Source organism: Helobdella robusta, assembly GCF_000326865.2.
Source record: "Helobdella robusta unplaced genomic scaffold HELROscaffold_43, whole genome shotgun sequence".
Taxonomy (NCBI): Eukaryota; Metazoa; Annelida; class Clitellata; order Rhynchobdellida; family Glossiphoniidae; genus Helobdella; species Helobdella robusta.
This window is the reverse complement of record NW_008705028.1, coordinates 272,046-291,042: the sequence shown is the minus strand read 5'-3', so window position 1 is coordinate 291,042 and position 18,997 is coordinate 272,046. Positions and strand designations below refer to the sequence as shown.

General features: G+C 32.7%; 3 protein-coding genes across 3 annotated transcripts; 2 read left to right on the top strand and 1 right to left on the bottom strand.

Annotated features, from left to right (window-relative positions):
- Positions 1-1,551: 1,551 nt before the first annotated feature.
- HELRODRAFT_177490 (hypothetical protein) lies at positions 1,552-2,493 on the top strand (the record flags this gene model as incomplete). The annotated part of the gene is made up of 1 exon (XM_009025685.1): positions 1,552-2,493. One exon carries the CDS (start codon positions 1,552-1,554, stop codon positions 2,491-2,493), a length of 942 nt encoding a protein of 313 aa, XP_009023933.1.
- Positions 2,494-9,831: 7,338 nt separating this feature from the next.
- HELRODRAFT_177489 (hypothetical protein) lies at positions 9,832-12,105 on the top strand (the record flags this gene model as incomplete). The annotated part of the gene is made up of 5 exons (XM_009025684.1): positions 9,832-10,140; positions 10,220-10,291; positions 10,854-11,044; positions 11,327-11,330; positions 11,941-12,105. The coding sequence occupies 5 exons, from the start codon at positions 9,832-9,834 to the stop codon at positions 12,103-12,105; spliced, it is 741 nt and encodes a 246-aa protein (XP_009023932.1).
- A 567-nt stretch (positions 12,106-12,672) lies between these two features.
- Positions 12,673-14,609, bottom strand: HELRODRAFT_177488 (hypothetical protein; the record flags this gene model as incomplete). Its single annotated transcript, XM_009025683.1, has 5 exons — positions 12,673-12,699; positions 12,899-12,982; positions 13,188-13,301; positions 13,579-13,740; positions 14,460-14,609. The coding sequence occupies 5 exons, from the start codon at positions 14,607-14,609 to the stop codon at positions 12,673-12,675; spliced, it is 537 nt and encodes a 178-aa protein (XP_009023931.1).
- Between the last annotated feature and the right edge of the window lie 4,388 nt (positions 14,610-18,997).

The following is an 18,997-nucleotide window of genomic DNA, read 5'->3' as shown; positions in this document are numbered from 1 at the left end:
TAAGAGATGTAGTGGTGTGAGGGGGGCACTGAAAAAGGTGGAAGGCACGTTCAAATGTAAGAAATGTGTCATGGTGTGATTAATAGGACGGACGCAAGGACGGGGTTGAGTGATGGTATTGAAAGAGTGGAAAGCTTTGTTTACTTAGGGGATAAGCTGAATGCGGATGGAGGATGTTTGAGCGCAGTTACGGCTAGAGTTCGTGTGGGATGGATGAAATTTAGGGAACTGGGTGGGGTATTGTGTGGAAAGAAATGGTCAGTGAAGATGAAAGGGAGGATATATAAAGCATGTGTGAGAGCAGCGATGATATATGGTGGTGAAACTTGGGTGTTGAGGAGAGAGGAGGAAAGTGTACTGCAGAGGGCTGAAAGAGCTATGGTGAGGATGATGTGTGGGGTTAAAGTGAAGGATAGGAGGAGTAGTACAGAGCTGATGTCAATGATGGGACTGAATGAGGACATTGTGACATTGATAAGGAGATCGAGATTGCGGTGGTATGGACATGTGTTGAGAAGGGATGAAAGGGTCGGGATTAGGCGAGCGTTGGAGTTCGAGGTTGAAGGAGTGGTAGGGAGGGGTCGTCCGCGATTGGGATGGAGAGAGCAGGTGGAGAAAGACAGGGTGAAAGCGGGGTTGCGTGATACTGAGGCGAGTGACAGATGTGGATGGAGTCGAGGGGTATTTCGGTTTCATTATATGTAGCCAAGCGGCAACCCCCGATCTCGGGGAAAATGCCGTCTAAACGTGTGTGTGTGTCTTTAATAGCAATTTCCCTTCTTTTACCTTCAATTATCCTCTTGTTGATGGCTCTATCTTCTTCAGACAGATCACGATTAATTATGACCCTGCCGAAACTTGCAGAATTTTTCAGTCTAAAACAGTATGCAAACAGCAAGTTTTTGGCATTTGCATTAGTAAATTTCACTAGAACCGGTCTGATCCTATTTTCCTTAGACCTCCTGCCCATTCTGGATACCTCAATTACATCCGTCTCAAGATCAATGCCAGCAATCTCTTTTAACAGCCCACCAACAGTAGGGTGTCCCAGAAATGCACGGATTTTTTTTTTTAAATAGTTGATGTCTCACCATCTGAAAAGTGTCTCTTGAATACAATAATTAAATCGGTGAAATTACAGCTCATTTGAACAAGTTTGAGAGGTCCCCCAAGTGCTTTTAAAATTTTACTATCGATTTAATTCAAAATCCATATCAATAATCTTAAACAATAAACAAAATGAGTGAAATAAAGCTAGAAATGCAAACTAGTTTAATTATCTCACTGCTGACATTAATTAGAGTTTAAAATATTATTAACAATTACCTGTAGAATGATAATCTTTATTAGAGAATGCAAAAAATGTATATTTTTAACCAGTCAACTCGCTATGTTACTGGTGTGGTCAACGTAGATTGGTTGCCTGTCCTGCTCTCATCACTTGTTGATGGCACTACAAAACTTCTTGGAGTTCCAAAGTTAGCATCTGGATTAGGACGAGCAGCTGCTGATGCAGTTCATGAACATATAAAATCTTGAAAGTGTGAATCAATGGCTATTGGCATGTGCTTTGACACGACAGCTTCCAATACTGGAAAACTCAATGGAGCTTGCACTCTTCTAAAAAAAGCCATGGGACGTAATTTATTATGGATGGCTTGCCGTCATCATAAGTTTGAAGTGCTGCTTGCCGATGTATTCAATGTTTGTCTTGGACCATCCACTGGACCAGAAATTTTATTCTTCAAAAGGTTTCGTGAAAAATGGACAGAAATGAATCACACACCAGAAGCCAGATCAACCTCTTTGATAATTGTTTCAGATGCAATTAAAGCATTCATCAAATGTCAACTTGAGGTCAGACATTCACGAGATGACTATTTAGAGTTTCTACTTCTTGCTGCACAAATAACTGGACTGCAGGTTGATGTAGCCATTCGCAAACCTGGTGCACTGCACAGGGCACAATGGGTGGCAAAAGCCATCTACGCATTAAAAATTGAACTATTATTCACCGTAAATAAAACCATTTTTAACTTAACAGCTCGAGAATTACAAGGTATTCAACGTTTGAATCGGTTTATCATTTGTGTTTATCTTCAGTCATGGTTTTCATGCAGGCTCACTGCTGATGCACCTGTGAATGATATTTTGTTGATACAGCGTTTGCATGACTACGACGATGCAATTCTTGGTTCGACTGGATTAAAAATGATGCTGCGTCATTCTTGGTACGTGAGTCCAGAATTGGCAACTCTTGCTCTTTTTTCATCTCTCCTGTCTGACAAAGAAAAGACTGATCTTGTCCGCACAATACAAGCAGATCGAGGCCCACATCTGATGAAAACACTACCACAAAGTTTTGACAATTTGCGTGCGTCTAAAACATTTTTTGAAACATCCAATATTGATGCCAGTTTTCTTGATGTACTTGTTGAAAAGTTTCCAAGTTTTCCAAGCAGTGTTTGTAAGGAATCTGGTTTGCACCAATGACTCTGCAGAACGGGGAGTAGCGTTTCAATGAAACAATCGCCAAAGACGCAGAGCAGAAACAATTTTTGCTTCAAGTAGTTGAACAGCATAGGAAAAACTTTGCAGAATATAATCGTGAACTGCTAGCGAAAATTTGAATTATTTGCATTAATTAATACTCAAGCAGACTGAAATTCAATAAAATCTTGTTTTTCAATCATTTTTGACCTAATTTTTGGGGACCTCTAAACATTGTCCAAATGGGCTAAAATTTTGCAGGTAAATTACTGTTACCATACAGACATATTTAATGGAGTGAGACATCAATATTTTAAAACTTCATATTTTTGGGACACCCTAACCAACAGATACTCTAGGATTATTTTCTTTCTCCTCAAAATTGTATATGATTATCTTTCTCCTCAAAATTGTATATGATTATGTTATTTTTTCTTCTCTCTTTGTCATTATTTAATTCAATTTTTGCTGATGTATACAAGATGTTTTTTGCATAATTTTACATCCGTTGTTAGCACATTACTGTTTGTCTCCATTTCAGCTGCCCTATCCATGTATGACTGCAGCATCTGTTTCACATCAGTTGCAAGTACATCCACTTTTTCCGACTACATCTGAATATCTCATCAGTGCCTGCTCACCCTTCTCTATCGCTGTCATGGAGGCTCTCCCATTGACTTCCAGCCGTTCTAAACATCCGAGTGAAAAATTCTCTATTTTTTTTGGAAGAGAGATCAATTCCTCTCTCAATTCGTTTATGGCTCCTTCAAGAGTCTACATATACTTAGAATACCTACCTAGAATTTATAACTTAGAATACCTACATTAATTTATGAATCACGTTCACGTCTATTATAATTTATGGTTCACTTTCATTACGATCTATGAAACAATATGAATCTTGTCATGCAAATTTATAATAATCTGTCTGTATTTCCATCAGTCAATGAAATGAAAGATTATCTGAATTGGCTTAAAAATATATTTAAAGCTTTATAAAAATACTCCAGAAACGATGACACAGGTGAAAATTCGTTGGTGTTGCGTCATCTCAAATGATAAAGACTTAACATTTTTGATATAATCATAACTTAAAACAGAAAAAATTAATAGAAATATATGAACGAATAAGGTTGGATATCTTACATAGGAGCAATGAACAATTTTGTTGCTGGCATCCAATTCGAGAAACATCAATTCATTTTTTGGCACACCTCCAGCTTTTGCAAACAGTTTCAAAAGGACTATTCTCATGCCTAATGTTCAGATTTATATGCAACAATATATGTTATTTCAAAAAACACAAAATTCGAACTACTTAAATTTTTTGAAATGACTTCGAAGTTTGTTTCGGATTTTCTGTTTAGGGAATGAAAATTACTTGAATATTATGTCCATCAAATTGAACAACAAATCAGATAAAACAGTTTCATAAAATTATCGTTTAAATAGGACTGCTGTGAAACAAAATTAATAAAAAGCTAAACAAAGTACAAGTAAATAAATCGTACTTGTTTAGCTTTTATTTATTTTATTTTATATAGCACTATTTATAGATAAATCAATCTAAGGAACGTGAGGCAAACTGAAGAAACAATCGCTGACATGCGCTATGTAGAAAATTGTGTGAATGGTTTTTGTTGGAATTGATACTCTACTGAATGGAACATTTGATATGCAAAACCGTATTAACAAGCATTGTTCAATAGGAAAAAACTTATAAATTAGACGAAAAACGTTTCATTCAAAATAAACTAAATCTTGTCAACTGTAGACGTTTGAAAAGCTTAACTAAAAAGAAGAAAATAAAAAAAAGTATAAAAAAAGAAAGCAGTTACTATAACGTTAGACATCTTACCAGAAGCTTAAAAAATAAATCTAATCCAATTAAATCAATCGATTAGACAAATTGTTTTGGCGGTTCAAAATATTTTTCAAAATATTTTAAAATTGCATTGAATGCATTATTGCAAATTTTAGATTGTTATAAAATCTGAGTCTCTGTATATTGTATATTTGAATTGAAAACAATAAAGAGACAGTTTAAAAATTTATGAAAAACAAAAAGATAATTTTTTTTAATATATCGAGATTAAAGACAATTACTTAACGAGTGGCCCAAAGTGTAAATTATACAAACTGTTGATGAACCGTTTCTGCATAACAAACTCATGGTTAATGAGTGGGGTAAGGGCTGTTACCCAAAATTATATCAAGATATAATGAACGCATAACATTCCGACCCCAGTATTATTTATATCTTAGTTCATAAAAATATATAGGCAATACATTTCAATTTATTATTTTATTTAATTATTAATCTAAAAATTAAATAATTAATTTTAGCCATTTTTCAAGAATTTAAAACTGTTTGAGCATCCTCGACGCTATAATAAAGCGCCGTATAAATTATATATTATTATTTTCACTTTTAGTAACACTCAGTGACTCAAAAATTTAAATAAATGGGCAAGCATTTGTTTCTTTGGTTTGTAGGTATTAGCATCATTAGGCATTACAATTAGTGTCAAAGTATCGCTATAAATATAAGCATTGGTAATAGTTTACAGATTTGTATCAGCATTGGTATCGATACTTTGAAAAAGATATAGCTGGCTATTAACATCACCGATACTTTTCAGAAGTTCACAACACTGACTATTGTTGACGACGCTGACTACAGGTTTACATTTTTAGATACGCTTTTCATTATTTTGAATACGTCAAATAAATAATATAATTTTCATATGAGGACAATCAATTTACATTAACATGGTCAATTTTTTCATTAAGAATTATTTATCGTTAGAATTTTATATTAAGAAGTGGTTTAAAATATCAGAAACCACAACTTTACTTCGATGGAGGTGAATGTTATTAATCAATTGTTGTGCAAGAATGTCTTGATAGTCAAGTTGGCAAAACAATCAGCAATATATAAACTTTTGTAACGGAATAACTTTCCGAAATTTAATTCATCTTTACAGACTGATTCAATACTAAAATCTACGTAAAATCTAAAAAAAAGTACATAAATGTCAGCGATAACTGGAGAGCACACAGATTGAATTTTGGTTATTGTCAATTACAGAAATGATTATTGATAAAGCCATCATTTTCTTTAAAGTTTCCTTGTATAAAATTTTCGTAATTCATTTGATATAACATAAAAACCTTTAATAACGTTTTTGGTTGCACAATTTTTAAATAAAAAAATATAAAAAAAGTATATTATAAAAGGTTCTACTATAAAGTACGTTAATCTAGATTTGGTTATGATAGCAGGGAAGTAAAAAGAGGAAGTAGATCATGTGAAAATTCAGATAAGTTATCACATAAATCGTACAAATTCCCATGAGATAATTACAATAGGTAGCAACAACATGAATTTAACAAATCGCTGTTGGTTAATGTACTTTTATTTTGTGGGACCAAATAAATAATATAATTGGGCGTGGGCTTGCCATGGGAGCTGCTCTATGCGGATGATTTGTGTCTGATTGCAGATTCTGAAAAAGAGTTGGTGGTGAAGATTAAGTGTTGGAAAGATGCAATGAAACAAAAGGGCTAAGGGTTAACATGAATAAAACAAAAGTTATGTGTTGTAAAGTAAGGACTGGACAAGTAATGAATTCTGAAAAGTGGCCGTGTGCGGTGTGCAAGACGAGTGTTGGACCAAACTCAATAATCTGTAGTGCTTGTAAGAAATGGGTGCATAAGAGATACAGTGGACTGACTGGCAGTATAAAATTGGTGTAAAAGATGTGTTGATGAAGGGGAACAAAAGAAAATAAGAAAAGAGATGAGATAAAAATAGATTGTAAAGGGAAGGTGGAATGTGTGAAGTTTTGTTATCTGGGAGATATGATAGGATCTGGAGGTGGAGCTGAGGAGGCATTGAGAGCTAGAGTGCGGTGTGCTTGGGCTAAGTTCCGAGAACTAGTTCTGATTCTGACAGCAAGAGGTGCTTTTTTAAAGGTAAAAGGAAAAATATACAGTACGTATGTTCAACGTGTGATGATGCATGACAGTGATACATGGGCTATGAGAGCGAGAGATATGCAGCGTATGGAAAGGGCAGAAAAAATGATGATTAGGTGGATTGTGGCGTAACAGTGAGGGACAGGACAACGAGTGAAGAACTCCGACAAAAGTTAAATACAATAAATGTGTGTGCTAGGGTGAGACAGGGTAGATTGAGATGGTTTGGACACGTGGAACGGAGAGAGGAAGATGACTGGGTGTCAGCACGTAGACATGTGATAGTTGACGGGGAGAAGGGTAGAGGAAGAGGAGGAAAAACTTAGAAGAAGTGTTTGGCAGATGATATGAGAAAGATGAAGTTAAGAAAGGAAGATGCACAAGACCGCGATGTATGGAGGAGTTGCATCCTTGGAAACCGTCCAACCCGTGCAAGCGCGGAAGCACGGACGTTAAAACGATGATGAAAACAACTGTTTTAAATAAATAAACGAATAATTAAATAAATAAATAAGCAAATAAATAAATAAAGTATAAAAAAAAGAAAGGATAAATGAATGAATGATTAAATAAACAATTAAATAATGATTTTTAATGATGGTCCATGGTCGTCAACATATTTAATGATTTTATCAGAGTTATGGTGAGTTTTACGAACGGAAACGTTAATGATGAAAGTTGAGAATCCAATGACAAATCGTTGAACCACATTAGAATTAATTGATAAGGTTGATGATAGTTGTGAAAAGAAAAAATAGAATGACTCTTATTAGAAAGAAAATCTATAACAATATTGAAGATGTTGCCCGGAAGAGGAGCGAACTTATTAGAATAGAGAAATGGTTCAGAGTATAGAGTTATTTAGAAAAGTCAACAGCGACAAGATGAGCATGACTATTATTTTAAAGAAAAGATGTTATTGTACAGATGAAAAAGATGATGGCGAACGTATATGAACATGTAACGCAAAAAATGGGTATTAGTGGTAGAAGTTTTATTGAAGGATGATTAAAACATGTATATGTAAATGACCTAACAATGAATTTTTCAAGAAAGCGTGAACGAGAAATCTACAGGTGATGGATGTTTTGTTTTAGTAATAGGATGAATTCTGCAATTTCCATTGTGAAGAAATGATTGACTGAAGAGTAAACTTAAGATGTTGTAGATGAATGATGCGATGATTTGCAGAAAACAGGGAGGAAGACCATATGGATAGGCCCTCGCTATCATGTAAAAAAAACTGTGAGTGGTTTAAACTTCTGAAATTGATAATGATGATTAGTAGCGGTTGATTTTTTAGTAGAGTTTTGTAGAACGGGTCGGTTGAAATAGAAGCAAATAAGTGTTGAGCATGTTAGCATTGATGTGTTGAGTAGCTATTTTTGTAGACCATGAAAAAGAATTTGATCGAGTTCCCCGTGAAGCAATCAAGTGGAGTCTACGTCGACAACTCATTCCAGAATATCTTGTTCGACTTGTGATGGAAATGTATACAAATACTAAGACTTCGTCAACACAACGGTTGGAAATACAGATGCATTTGACATCGGCGTTAAAGTTCACCAAGGCTCGATTCTCAGTCCACTATTATTTATAACTGTGATGGAAGAAATCACAAAACCGATACGCACTGGTGACATTTGGAATCTAATATATGCTGATGATATCGTTTTAACAGCCTCGTCTGAGCAGAATGCAGCACAGATGTTTGAAGATTGGAACACCAGACTCTCCGATCATGGATTCAAAGTCAACATCAGCAAAACCAAAGCAACGAACACTGGTGAACCCATCCAATCCACAGCTACTGGACGATGGCCCTGTTCAGTTTGTAAAGCTGGTGTAGGTAACAATTCAATCAAGTGTCAGCAATGTAACCAGTGGGGTCACAAACGTTGTTCAAAAATAATTGGTACTTTATATACAGTGTCCAATTTTGTTTGCCCTGCTTGCATCAATCCACAACAACAAAAACAAAATAGCAATGTTTTTGAAGCCATTAAGGTGGAGAAAGTCCCATCGTTTCAATATCTAGGGGATGTTCTGGATTGTACTGGAATAGCTAAAGCTGCCGTTCGAACACGCATACGTGCAGCTTGGAATATATGGCATCTCCTTGCCTCTATATTGATGCGGCGTGACATTTCATTACCTTTACGATCAAGACTTTACGTGATACGTCCAGTGTTGTTATATGGTGCAGAAACATGGCCAATGACAACCAAACTGGAACAAAACATGAAAGCTCTAAATTTAAATAAAATGGATACAACTGATCGTCTAAGTTGGCGCTAAAAAATTGATGGCAAAGAAAACAACGTCCTACCTCGAAAAACTGGGTCTTTGGACGCTAAACGAAGATTGATTGATTGATTGAGTAGCTGAAGATGAAGTTGGATGATTTTTCAGAGCCTCTGAAGCTATTGACCAAACCCACATGGCTTTGCTTCAACGCTATCTGTTTATGAATGTTTTTACGTTGAATGTAACAACATTTTTGATCTGATCAGTTATTGCTGCGGCTTTATTGATGCTCCCTAATCTAATGAGCTCATTTTTTTGACGAAAGAAAAATTAAATGTATGGGCTGATGAATAGAGAATCTGGTGATCTTATCGTGATGTTTGATGATGGATAATAAATATTGGAGGTTGATGTAGTAAAATAGGTCGATGAAGTATTAGAAATTAACTTTAGTGTTAGTGTTAACATTATTATTCTTATCATTATTATTTTTACTGTTATTATCACTGTTATCATTGTTATTAAAATTGTTGATGACGCTATTGACATTATTATTTGAAACAACTGGTTGAGTGTTGTTGCTGGTGATGTGATTAAAGTTGAAGATGTTGTTGAAGTTAATTAAAAGTTAAAGGTCAATTAAAGGTTAAAGTTCTTTTGTGCGCTTGCTTCAGAGACTTCAACGACAAAAACAAACAGCGTATATGAATACGCGCAAAAAATGCATTGATTTGCATTGATACATCTTGAATTTCGAATTTTCGCTTTCCAATTTTATAAATTCGTAATTATTTCAGTAAAAATGGTTTATATTTGCTCTTCCCGAAAATTTCAAGTTGAGAGTTTCAAAATTTTTAGACCGAACTAATGAAAATCTACTTGAATACCTCAAAAAGATTCTAGAAAGGTCTAATGATAATCTGGAAAAGGTCATTACGCTCTCTAATAACAAGCCTAGAAAATTACTGGAGAAGTCTGACTAGTCTAATTTAACTAAAATCATTGTCTAACAAAAACTTACGTAAAACTTGCTTATTCAGAAAGTCTAATGAGTAAGCCGTTTGAGACAAAAGTCATTAGAATGGAAGCACTAAGCAACGAGTGGTCGAAGTAATGTCAGATGCAGTAACTGACTGCATGAGCGAACATCATACAACTATGACAACACTCGGCACCACTGTTATTGGATGCCAGCAGCAGGTAATGAAACTCAACAACATTAAAACGCTGGAAACTATGACGAAAGCTTTGTGGACGATAGAACAGGAAAAAAAGAAAGAGATCATATCAAAATTAGAACTTCAGTCAGGTTCTTCCTTTTTGGAAACTAATTTAACTGTTAAACAGCAAATTGTAAAAACCCGCCGCTTTGGTCATCCAAAGATTTGTGTAACCCTAGACAACTCTACAACGGCTGAAGACGTAATAACTTCATCTGAATTAATTTTTCGATCATCACCAACTACCAAAAAAATTTCATCGATCCTGATCTTTCTAAAAGGCGGACTGGCCTGGCTTATCTCAAGGCAGGAGATGCGTCTTATCAAAACGAACAACTACTAATCTAGTAATGGTAAGTCCTTTCGTCAAAATAACAAATGGACACCTTCCTTTTGCCCTTGCCAATGTTCGAAGTATCCAGAAGAAACAAAATGAACTTAATTAGTTTTTACCAGTTTATGAGCCGGAGAAATGTTCTGATATTGAAACTTCATTTCTGGAAAATTTGATGTAATCCAATAAGAGGAGCTTTCGTATGATGGATGTTTAGATGAATGATAGATGAAATATGATTCACAATCAATTATGCATTTGAGACATTGAGAGCGTGAAATGAGACGCTATGAATATGAGATGGATGACCTGACTGACGTAGATAAAGACACCACCTTCTCGACGCTTGTCTGAAAAATCTTTACTGAAGTGTGTGTAGCCATCGATAACAATAAATTTATCGGAGTGATTGGACCTGAGCTACGACTCAGTGATAATGATGACAAAGGATGAAGACAAAACGCATCACATCTTATGTGTTCAGTAGTTTTTGGCTTGAAAATATTAGTGGCATTCAAAATGTAGACGGACAGTAACATGAGGTAATTTTAGTATGTTGATGAAATTACGATGATTGGCAGAGGAACATTGTTCGGAGTAGTTCCTTCTATTGCGGGTTGACGAAACTATTACTGGTATTAGTTAAAAATGTTTTGAAGTTGAATAAAGTTGATGCCGGAGCAGTTGAAGCGTTATTTGTATTAATAGTTAATAAAAATGGTTGTTTTAACAAAAGAGTGTTTTTGAAGGAAAAATTGTCACTACGGGAAAAGTTGGCTTCCCTACTGAACATGGAAAAAATTTTCCAAAAAAAAAATTTGTGCAATCTCCCATCCCCGGTAATAAACTTTTTGTTGAAAATTCTTGCCCCCAGACGTCAACTAATTTTTGAAATTCTTTTGATTAACAGTGTAGCTATCAATCAGCTATTGCAAAGGCGTTCTACAACAATAATTAAAAATGACAAAAACAAAACCAGCTGGGATTTGAATACATTTATTTTCTATTTTTAATTTATAATAATAATAATAATGTTATTATTATATTCAACCAGCTCAGTAAGTTTAGCTTTCATGTTTATACATGGGAATTTGATAAATAAATAATAAAGGTTAAATATGAAAAAAAGATAAAAAAGCAAGATAAAAACAATTTTGAAACCTTCACCAATGAACCCCTTGCAAGAAGCCTGATCAAGCCTAAATGATGCCTCACTTTGTAACTTCTGGTTCATTATCAATGTACAAACATAATAATAATAATAATAATGTTATTATTATTATTATATAATGTATAATACACATCATAAGCAGAAGTGAGGAGGAAGAAATTACAAGTTGGAGTATTGAAGAAGAATACAAATTAAATTAGCAGAGAAAAAGAACGATACAGTTGAAACAGCAATTTAAAAGAAAAGCATACTACAAATAAAAAAGTAAAAATTTTTTGAAAATGGCAGTAAATTATAAGGAGTAACAGCCAAGAATTAATTGCATAAGAACAAGCTGCAAGTAAGAATGCAGATATCTTGGCCAGCAAGGACAAGGATATCGTTACAGACGTGAGATCGAGATAAGAACTAATAGTTAGAAATTGCATGAACCGCTTGTAAATTAATTAGAAGGCGTAAATAATTAAAATTGTGACATGTGACACATTTACAAACAGATCGGTGGCTATATAAACAACGCCAAAGCAGACACACAGAGACAAAGACACAGGGAGAAAATACGAAAAAAAGAAGAACGAGAATTAAGAAGAGGTCAGAAGAAGTTTCAAGCAGAGAAAGAAATATCGCAGAAATATTTTGTGTGCGTACTGCAAGCAAATTAGCGATAACGCCAAAGGAAAAGTCTATCGCAAAGAATTCCACACGCGGTCTGCGAGTGAATTACGATAATCTTGCGTTCCGAAAAGCAAATATTGAGGATTTACGGCCAAGAAACATCCGACGATGGAAGCTTAATTACTGACGATTGGTTTTATTCCGTGATTTACCTGTGGATTAGTTATTGTGCTGTATTCTAACGATTTTAACGATTGAATAAACGAGTGATAGATCACAGCAATACACACGTGATATTGATGTGCTTTTCTTTCTGATAAAGTTCATCTAAAATAAGTCTGTTCAGGAGTCAAGAATCCACATAGAAAAAAACACATCTTATTTTCCTTTCCAATCCTCTTGTTGAAAATGATTCTGATTAAAATTTTCTCAGAAACTCATAAACCTATGTCTCTTAACATTCTTTGCATTCTGTTTTGTATAAAGAAATGTGAATATACATTTGGGTTCACTATAAGATCTGTATTTGGGTTTTTTTAATGTTGATTTCACTTGCGTACTTATTTGTGAGTTTTTATATTCCCGTTATCATCACTTCATTGACTTACTTTTTACTATATCGTCGTTGATATAACATGCTGCTGCATCCATTTAAAAAAATGAAAGTAGAAATGATTGGTACATTTATCCTACAAAGCGAAAAGGATCAGTTCGTATTATACGATCCCGTGGTGGATAGAAATCATCACAAATGGCTGAGTCTCGATCACAATTGACAAATTAATGAAAAAATTCACTTAAGCAACATTTAGATAAAAAACGATGGTATCAATGACTCACCCCGTCAATAACATACAAATAATTAAACGCCAGTTCATCTTCATCACTGACAATGTTGACATCTTTTATTGAAAAATAATTGGCCTGCAGTGGGAAATTAAGCAGGTATACAAACTAACACGGTAATATTTAATTATCCTTTTAATTGTTGAACATACATTCGCAAAAACGTCTACGCATGTGAACAACATGTCCGAAAAATTTAATTTTATCGTTGAATTGAATGCAAACAAGGAAGTGTTTATAAAAAGTTTTGCAAATTCTTTCAGCATAATATACAAAAACCGACTTCGATTTTACTTCCATAATGTTGCTCAATTGTCCTTCCCTGCGTAGTGTGGTTTGAAATGATGTTCTTTGAAAAATTCACGTCGTTAATTTTGTACTCTACATTGTGGCTTATCTGTTCAATACAATTTAAGCCTTATTTGACACTAATAAATTGGTTTTGTTAATTTTTTTGAATTAAAATCCTTTATTGAAATATTTAGAAAAATTTATCAGCAATCAATTTATTTTGAAACTTTATTATTAATATTAAAACACCAACTAACTTCAATACATTCGACATTTTTTAATAAATATATTTATAATAGCAATATAAAGCAATATGAATAAGACGAAAAAATTCGTATTAAAAATACGATTGATACAAACATAAATGTTGAAACTAAACTAACTTTGAGAAGGGGTCTAATTGATTTCTGGTTAATTGAGATGCTGTTAGTGAAGGTTCCAATCTGAACATGGTCGGAACCTGAGCCTGACATGCAGACCAAGTTATCAACACCAAATATAGCATTCAAAGAATCCATATCTGAATGAATTATTACAAGAGTAACCTAATCATTGGAGCATTATCAATGTGAGCATTTTAGAAAGTGTTTATGTACCCATCATCACAATTAGCATCAATCATCACCAATTTGAACATACTATATGTAGAATGTTTTTTAATTAATATATAAATGAATAAAAAGGAAAAAACTATTTTTTCGGTCAGCAATTCAGCTTTTTTTATCTTTATAAATTTTAATTTCTATTTATGTTAGTTAATTTATTTAATTTTTTAAATCATTAAGATGAAAAAAATTGAGCGTGAATTTAAAATAATAAAAAAATCTCATAAAAAATATTGTAAAGTAGCTTTGACTTGGTTGATGGAACGACATCAATCAATCAATCAATCCTCGTTAATAGTCTCCATCCGTTATGGGTCGGACATTTTTATTCCTTTCATCAGTTTCTGTCTCCAAGCCGATCTATCCATTGCATCTGTCTCCTTGAGACCAAGTGCCTTCAAGTCCTCCGTTTTCTGATCAATTTTCTGGTTTAACTCGTCAACTTGATGATAGATTTTATCAATCCATTTTTTTAATTTTTATTTGAAATCACATGTTTGAGGTTCTATCTTCTCGTTTATTCCGTCATATATGTTATTTAGTTTGTTTCAAAGCCTTTTGATTACTGGTTTATTTCCGTTTTGATGTCTTTTGATTGCTGGTCAGGATCAGGTAAGTAAAAATTTCTTCTTTTTTATTTTCTATCTTAGGTGGCTTACCAGGTCTTCCTCCACTTCTTTCGAGTCGAGGTTTCGTTGTCGAAGTTCTTTCCTCAGGCTAATTGTAAGGAGTTTTTCTAGGCCAGTATTCTCTATTGCAGATAATTTCAATCTATCAAATATGTAACCCTTGACTCTCGTAATTACCATCACCGATGTTATAACATCAAAGATCTCTATATTTCCAACACCAGTGTTCGTTATTCCGTAGGTTCAAGATTTCGGATAAATGAACACATCTGCTTCAAACAAAAACTCTGTTGAACGTTTATTTGAAAGCCAACAGTAATAGAGACAATAAACTAATCCAAGTAACCACATAATTCATATTTACGACATAATCAAATAATAAATAATATAGCGCAATTTTATCATATCATACCAACGGTTATAATAATACGAAACTTCTGTGAAATGTGCTCTAGGCCCACTTGTTCAGCATATTCTATAAACAGCTCAAAAATACTGTCTGAATCTATAAACAGCTCAAAAATACTGTCTGAACAGTGTTTGTCTTATTTAAATATATAGTTTAAAAAAAACATTGAACAACATTTGCATGTGGTCTGTTTCGACATTTCATTATATTCGTACTAGAATTAAAATCATACTTATATCGAGTATGTTATATCAAGTATGTGAGAGTCTCTCTGTACCACCGTAACCGCGTTTAGTGCGTTGTTTCAATGCATATAAAATGCTAAATATATATTTTTTATTTGAAAAAGTTGAAAAAGTATATTAACTATATTTTAAAAATAATTAAATTTGTTAGAATTGATTTATATAGAAAAAATAAATGGGGGTGAAAATGCGACCCAAGTACTAACTATATTTTAAAAATAATTAAATTTGTTAGAATTGATTTATATAGAAAAAATAAATGGGGGTGAAAATGCGACCCAAGTACTAAGAACGTAAGATTTTAAGTACCAATTGAGGGTTAACAAAGAACTTGACAATCTCACAAAACTCTCAACATATTTTCAACATACTACAAAATATCTTACCGCATTCACCTTAACAGCAAAGTACCATGACAAAGGAATCAACGTCATGCGAAATTAACACACAATATTAATGCCAACAAAGCAATGACACCACACAGCTTTTTTCATTAACAATAATGATAATTTTCTACAATTCAAAAACCAAATTATTCTATATATTGTCTACCCAATATTTTAAAGAATCCTTGGTTGTTGAACTTCACAAATCTGTATGGATATTCAAATGCTTATATATTCATATATCTAGATGTGTATTCATATATAAATATTTGACTTTATCTTCAAATAAGTTGTCAAGTACTGCCAGATGAAAAAACTTCAAAAGAATTATTGGTATATATATATATATACCTATATAATTCAATGTGACCCTCAAGATAGTTTACCTACCTCTGGTCTAAGGTATTTTTCTTATGCTTATTAATCTTGTTGTAAATGATACAAGTAGAAAAATTTCAAATAGTTTTGATACTATTAAAAATTTTAAATGTATATAGATATATATATATATATTAACAGTTTAAAAGTGAATTCAATGTATTAAAACCAGGAGGTGCCTGTCAAGTACAACAATCTCAAATCAGCTCAGTTATATGCACTCCAGAAAGAAGATACTAAATATGCATAAAATAAATAAATTAAAAAATAATTAAAATCTTTAAAAAATGAATAAATTTTTATCAATACACTATAAAAATGTAAAAATTGTAAAACTTGATAAGTTTGAAAAATAATTGTACTTGGAAACTAAAGAGACCAGACTCTAAAGCGCACTGAAAATGTAAGCTGATGTGTTTGAGGAACTGTATAGGTATTCTAAATATATGATTAAAACCTAAAACTTTACCTTAACCCTGCTATTTCTCTGAGTTTAAAAATATTTATTTTACTTTTAACCATTTTCGTTAAACTGTGAAATTGTCAATAAAAAAAACCATTCATATCATTAAAAATTTAATTTATATACTTAACATAAAAATTTGAATTGAATCATGTGTTTCTGTAAATGTAAAGAAAGACAACCACGTCACATATGAATATTGATGTGGTATGCCATGTACACTCTGAAGGTAGTATAAAGCCAAGTTAACTTTTAAACTGTAAATATAAAAAGTAATCAATAATGACAGCTGGTAATTGCTCGGCTTAAATTTTTTATTGGCAGCTTCGTACATTTTTAGAAGCATGTGTGATTTCAGTTTATTTATTACCTTTTTACAGAAAATCAAGTGACTCTTGAATGTGAAAATATAATGTGAAAGCTCTGGAAGTAGAGTAAACATAAAATAAAAAGGTAATTTATTTCAGCATAACTTAACAGAACGTCAATAATAAAAAAGATTATGAAGTAAAAATTAAAAGGAAATAAACGGTTTTTTAAAAAATTTCTATTTGTTAAATGTTATTGAATTTAAAATTGAAAAACATGAATGAAAAACGTATGACAAAAAAAAGAATCATTCATACAACATAATATATACGGATAAGCTCAAGTGCTATGCATCTGTTTAAATTTATCTTTGGCACATTTCCAAAAATTTTCTATGCCATTTGTGTGAACTCCAGTTGGAGCCACGAACCCATATCCATGATTTACAGTATTTCAACAGATACTTTTAAAATTTTGTTACACATTTTGTAATGTTTCATATTTTTATAACTTTTTTGAGGTTTTGTTGTTATTCTAGTCAAAATTGGTTTACATTGTAAACTTTGTAAAATTGTAAACTTTACAATTTTGATTTTTTTAGTTTTTGTAATTCTAAAACATGTTTTCGGAATTTGGCCTTTTCACAAGCTTACCACTTTGCTATTATTTAGTTTAACTTTTAGTTGTACCGTGGGAGGAGCTTGTGTTTTTTTTTAATGTTTAATCTGTTGACTATAAATAAATATTGCTGGAAAAACCACTTTGCAGTCTCCGAGATTAACCCAAGTACCAGCCCCAAAGAACGAATTGGATAGTCGTGCCCTTTTAGTAGTAAAATAACTAAATTATTAAATGTACTAACTTATAGAGTCGAGAAAATAAATTGCGTCTTTTGATATGACGGGAACATTTTTGAAATAGATGTCACCGCCGTCCACTCTCAAAGCCATCCGATCTTTAACGTAAACAAGACGAAATCTTTGTGTACGACGTGCGACTTGACTAAAACGACGCTGAAAATAATCCAACGACATAGGAATACTTTAAATTTCAAAAATCGCAATATCTTTGGTGTTCCCTTTTTAAGAATACTTTTCAATAATACTTTAAAGTTTTCAGCTTGTTAATGATTTTCTATTTGAAAAACCTTTGAACAACAAATAAAATAGTTTTAAATATTAGCTGGAGTCAAAATATTGTTAGTTACTTTTGCTTTTTGTACAAAACAACATAAAAAATAAACCTTGGTATGAACGTAACAATTGGCGTTTTTTGTATTAGGTATTTGGTATTAGGCATTTTATTACATAAAATTCAATGTTTATTAAGATGCGTATACACATGGAATTTTGACAGACAGTGACAGATCCAGGGAGGGGTTAGGGGATACATCCTCCCACCAGACCATGAAAGAGAAAAATATTGAATATTCTGTGTATATAGTAATTAAGTAAATTAGCAAAAAAGGTCATTAACGAAGAATTTTGAAAATCATCACCTCCCACCAAAACAAACAAAAGAGGAATAACCGTTAATTCGGAGAATTAGAAAAAAGGTCTTCAATTACAGTTTTAAAATCATATTTCCACAAAAATTCAAGATCCACAACTGAGAATAGAATTATCTTTTTTCATGGTCTTCGTTCATCATGTATCTTCGCATCTCCTCTGGATCCGCCCCGCCACTGGTCACTCGTTTTCTTCCCTTCTCATTCAGTAAATGTTAAACACTTTACTATATGCAAAAACAGAATTCACTATGTAATCTTAAATTCAATGTAATTCAATGACATTGATATTTATTATAATCTATGCGAGAAACCTTTTGTTAGTCATTTAAAATTGTGAAAAGTAAAATAAAATGCAAACGGTTGCCGGTCAGGGTCCGAACAAAAGTAACATAATCCAATTCATGTAATTTAATTCCATGGTTTCACATAATGATAAATGGTTGAGCACTGAGTTGCATATCACAACCTGCGGTTCACCATCTTTCGAACTTTGTTCAACAAATCTAGGACGATATGTATTTCTTCTTAATATTATAAATAGCATAATTGCATAACTTTTTGAATACCAGGAGACGTGGTTTTGATTTAAAATACAGACGGCAGTCTTGAAATTTATTCAAATGCGTGAATTGAAAATATACAAAAATAAGAACACGCCACTGTTTTTGAAAGCTTCGTTATTGAAATTTGTGGATATTTTGTAATTTTATGCATAGAAATACATATAAGTTTGGAATTTTTTATTTATATACATGATTAATAAATATGAGTTTATATATAGTTTCATAAAATAGAAAGTTGATTCATTATAATCAAACACACTTAAATATATCAAAAAAGTGAATTCGAAAATGTACTAAAATTACTC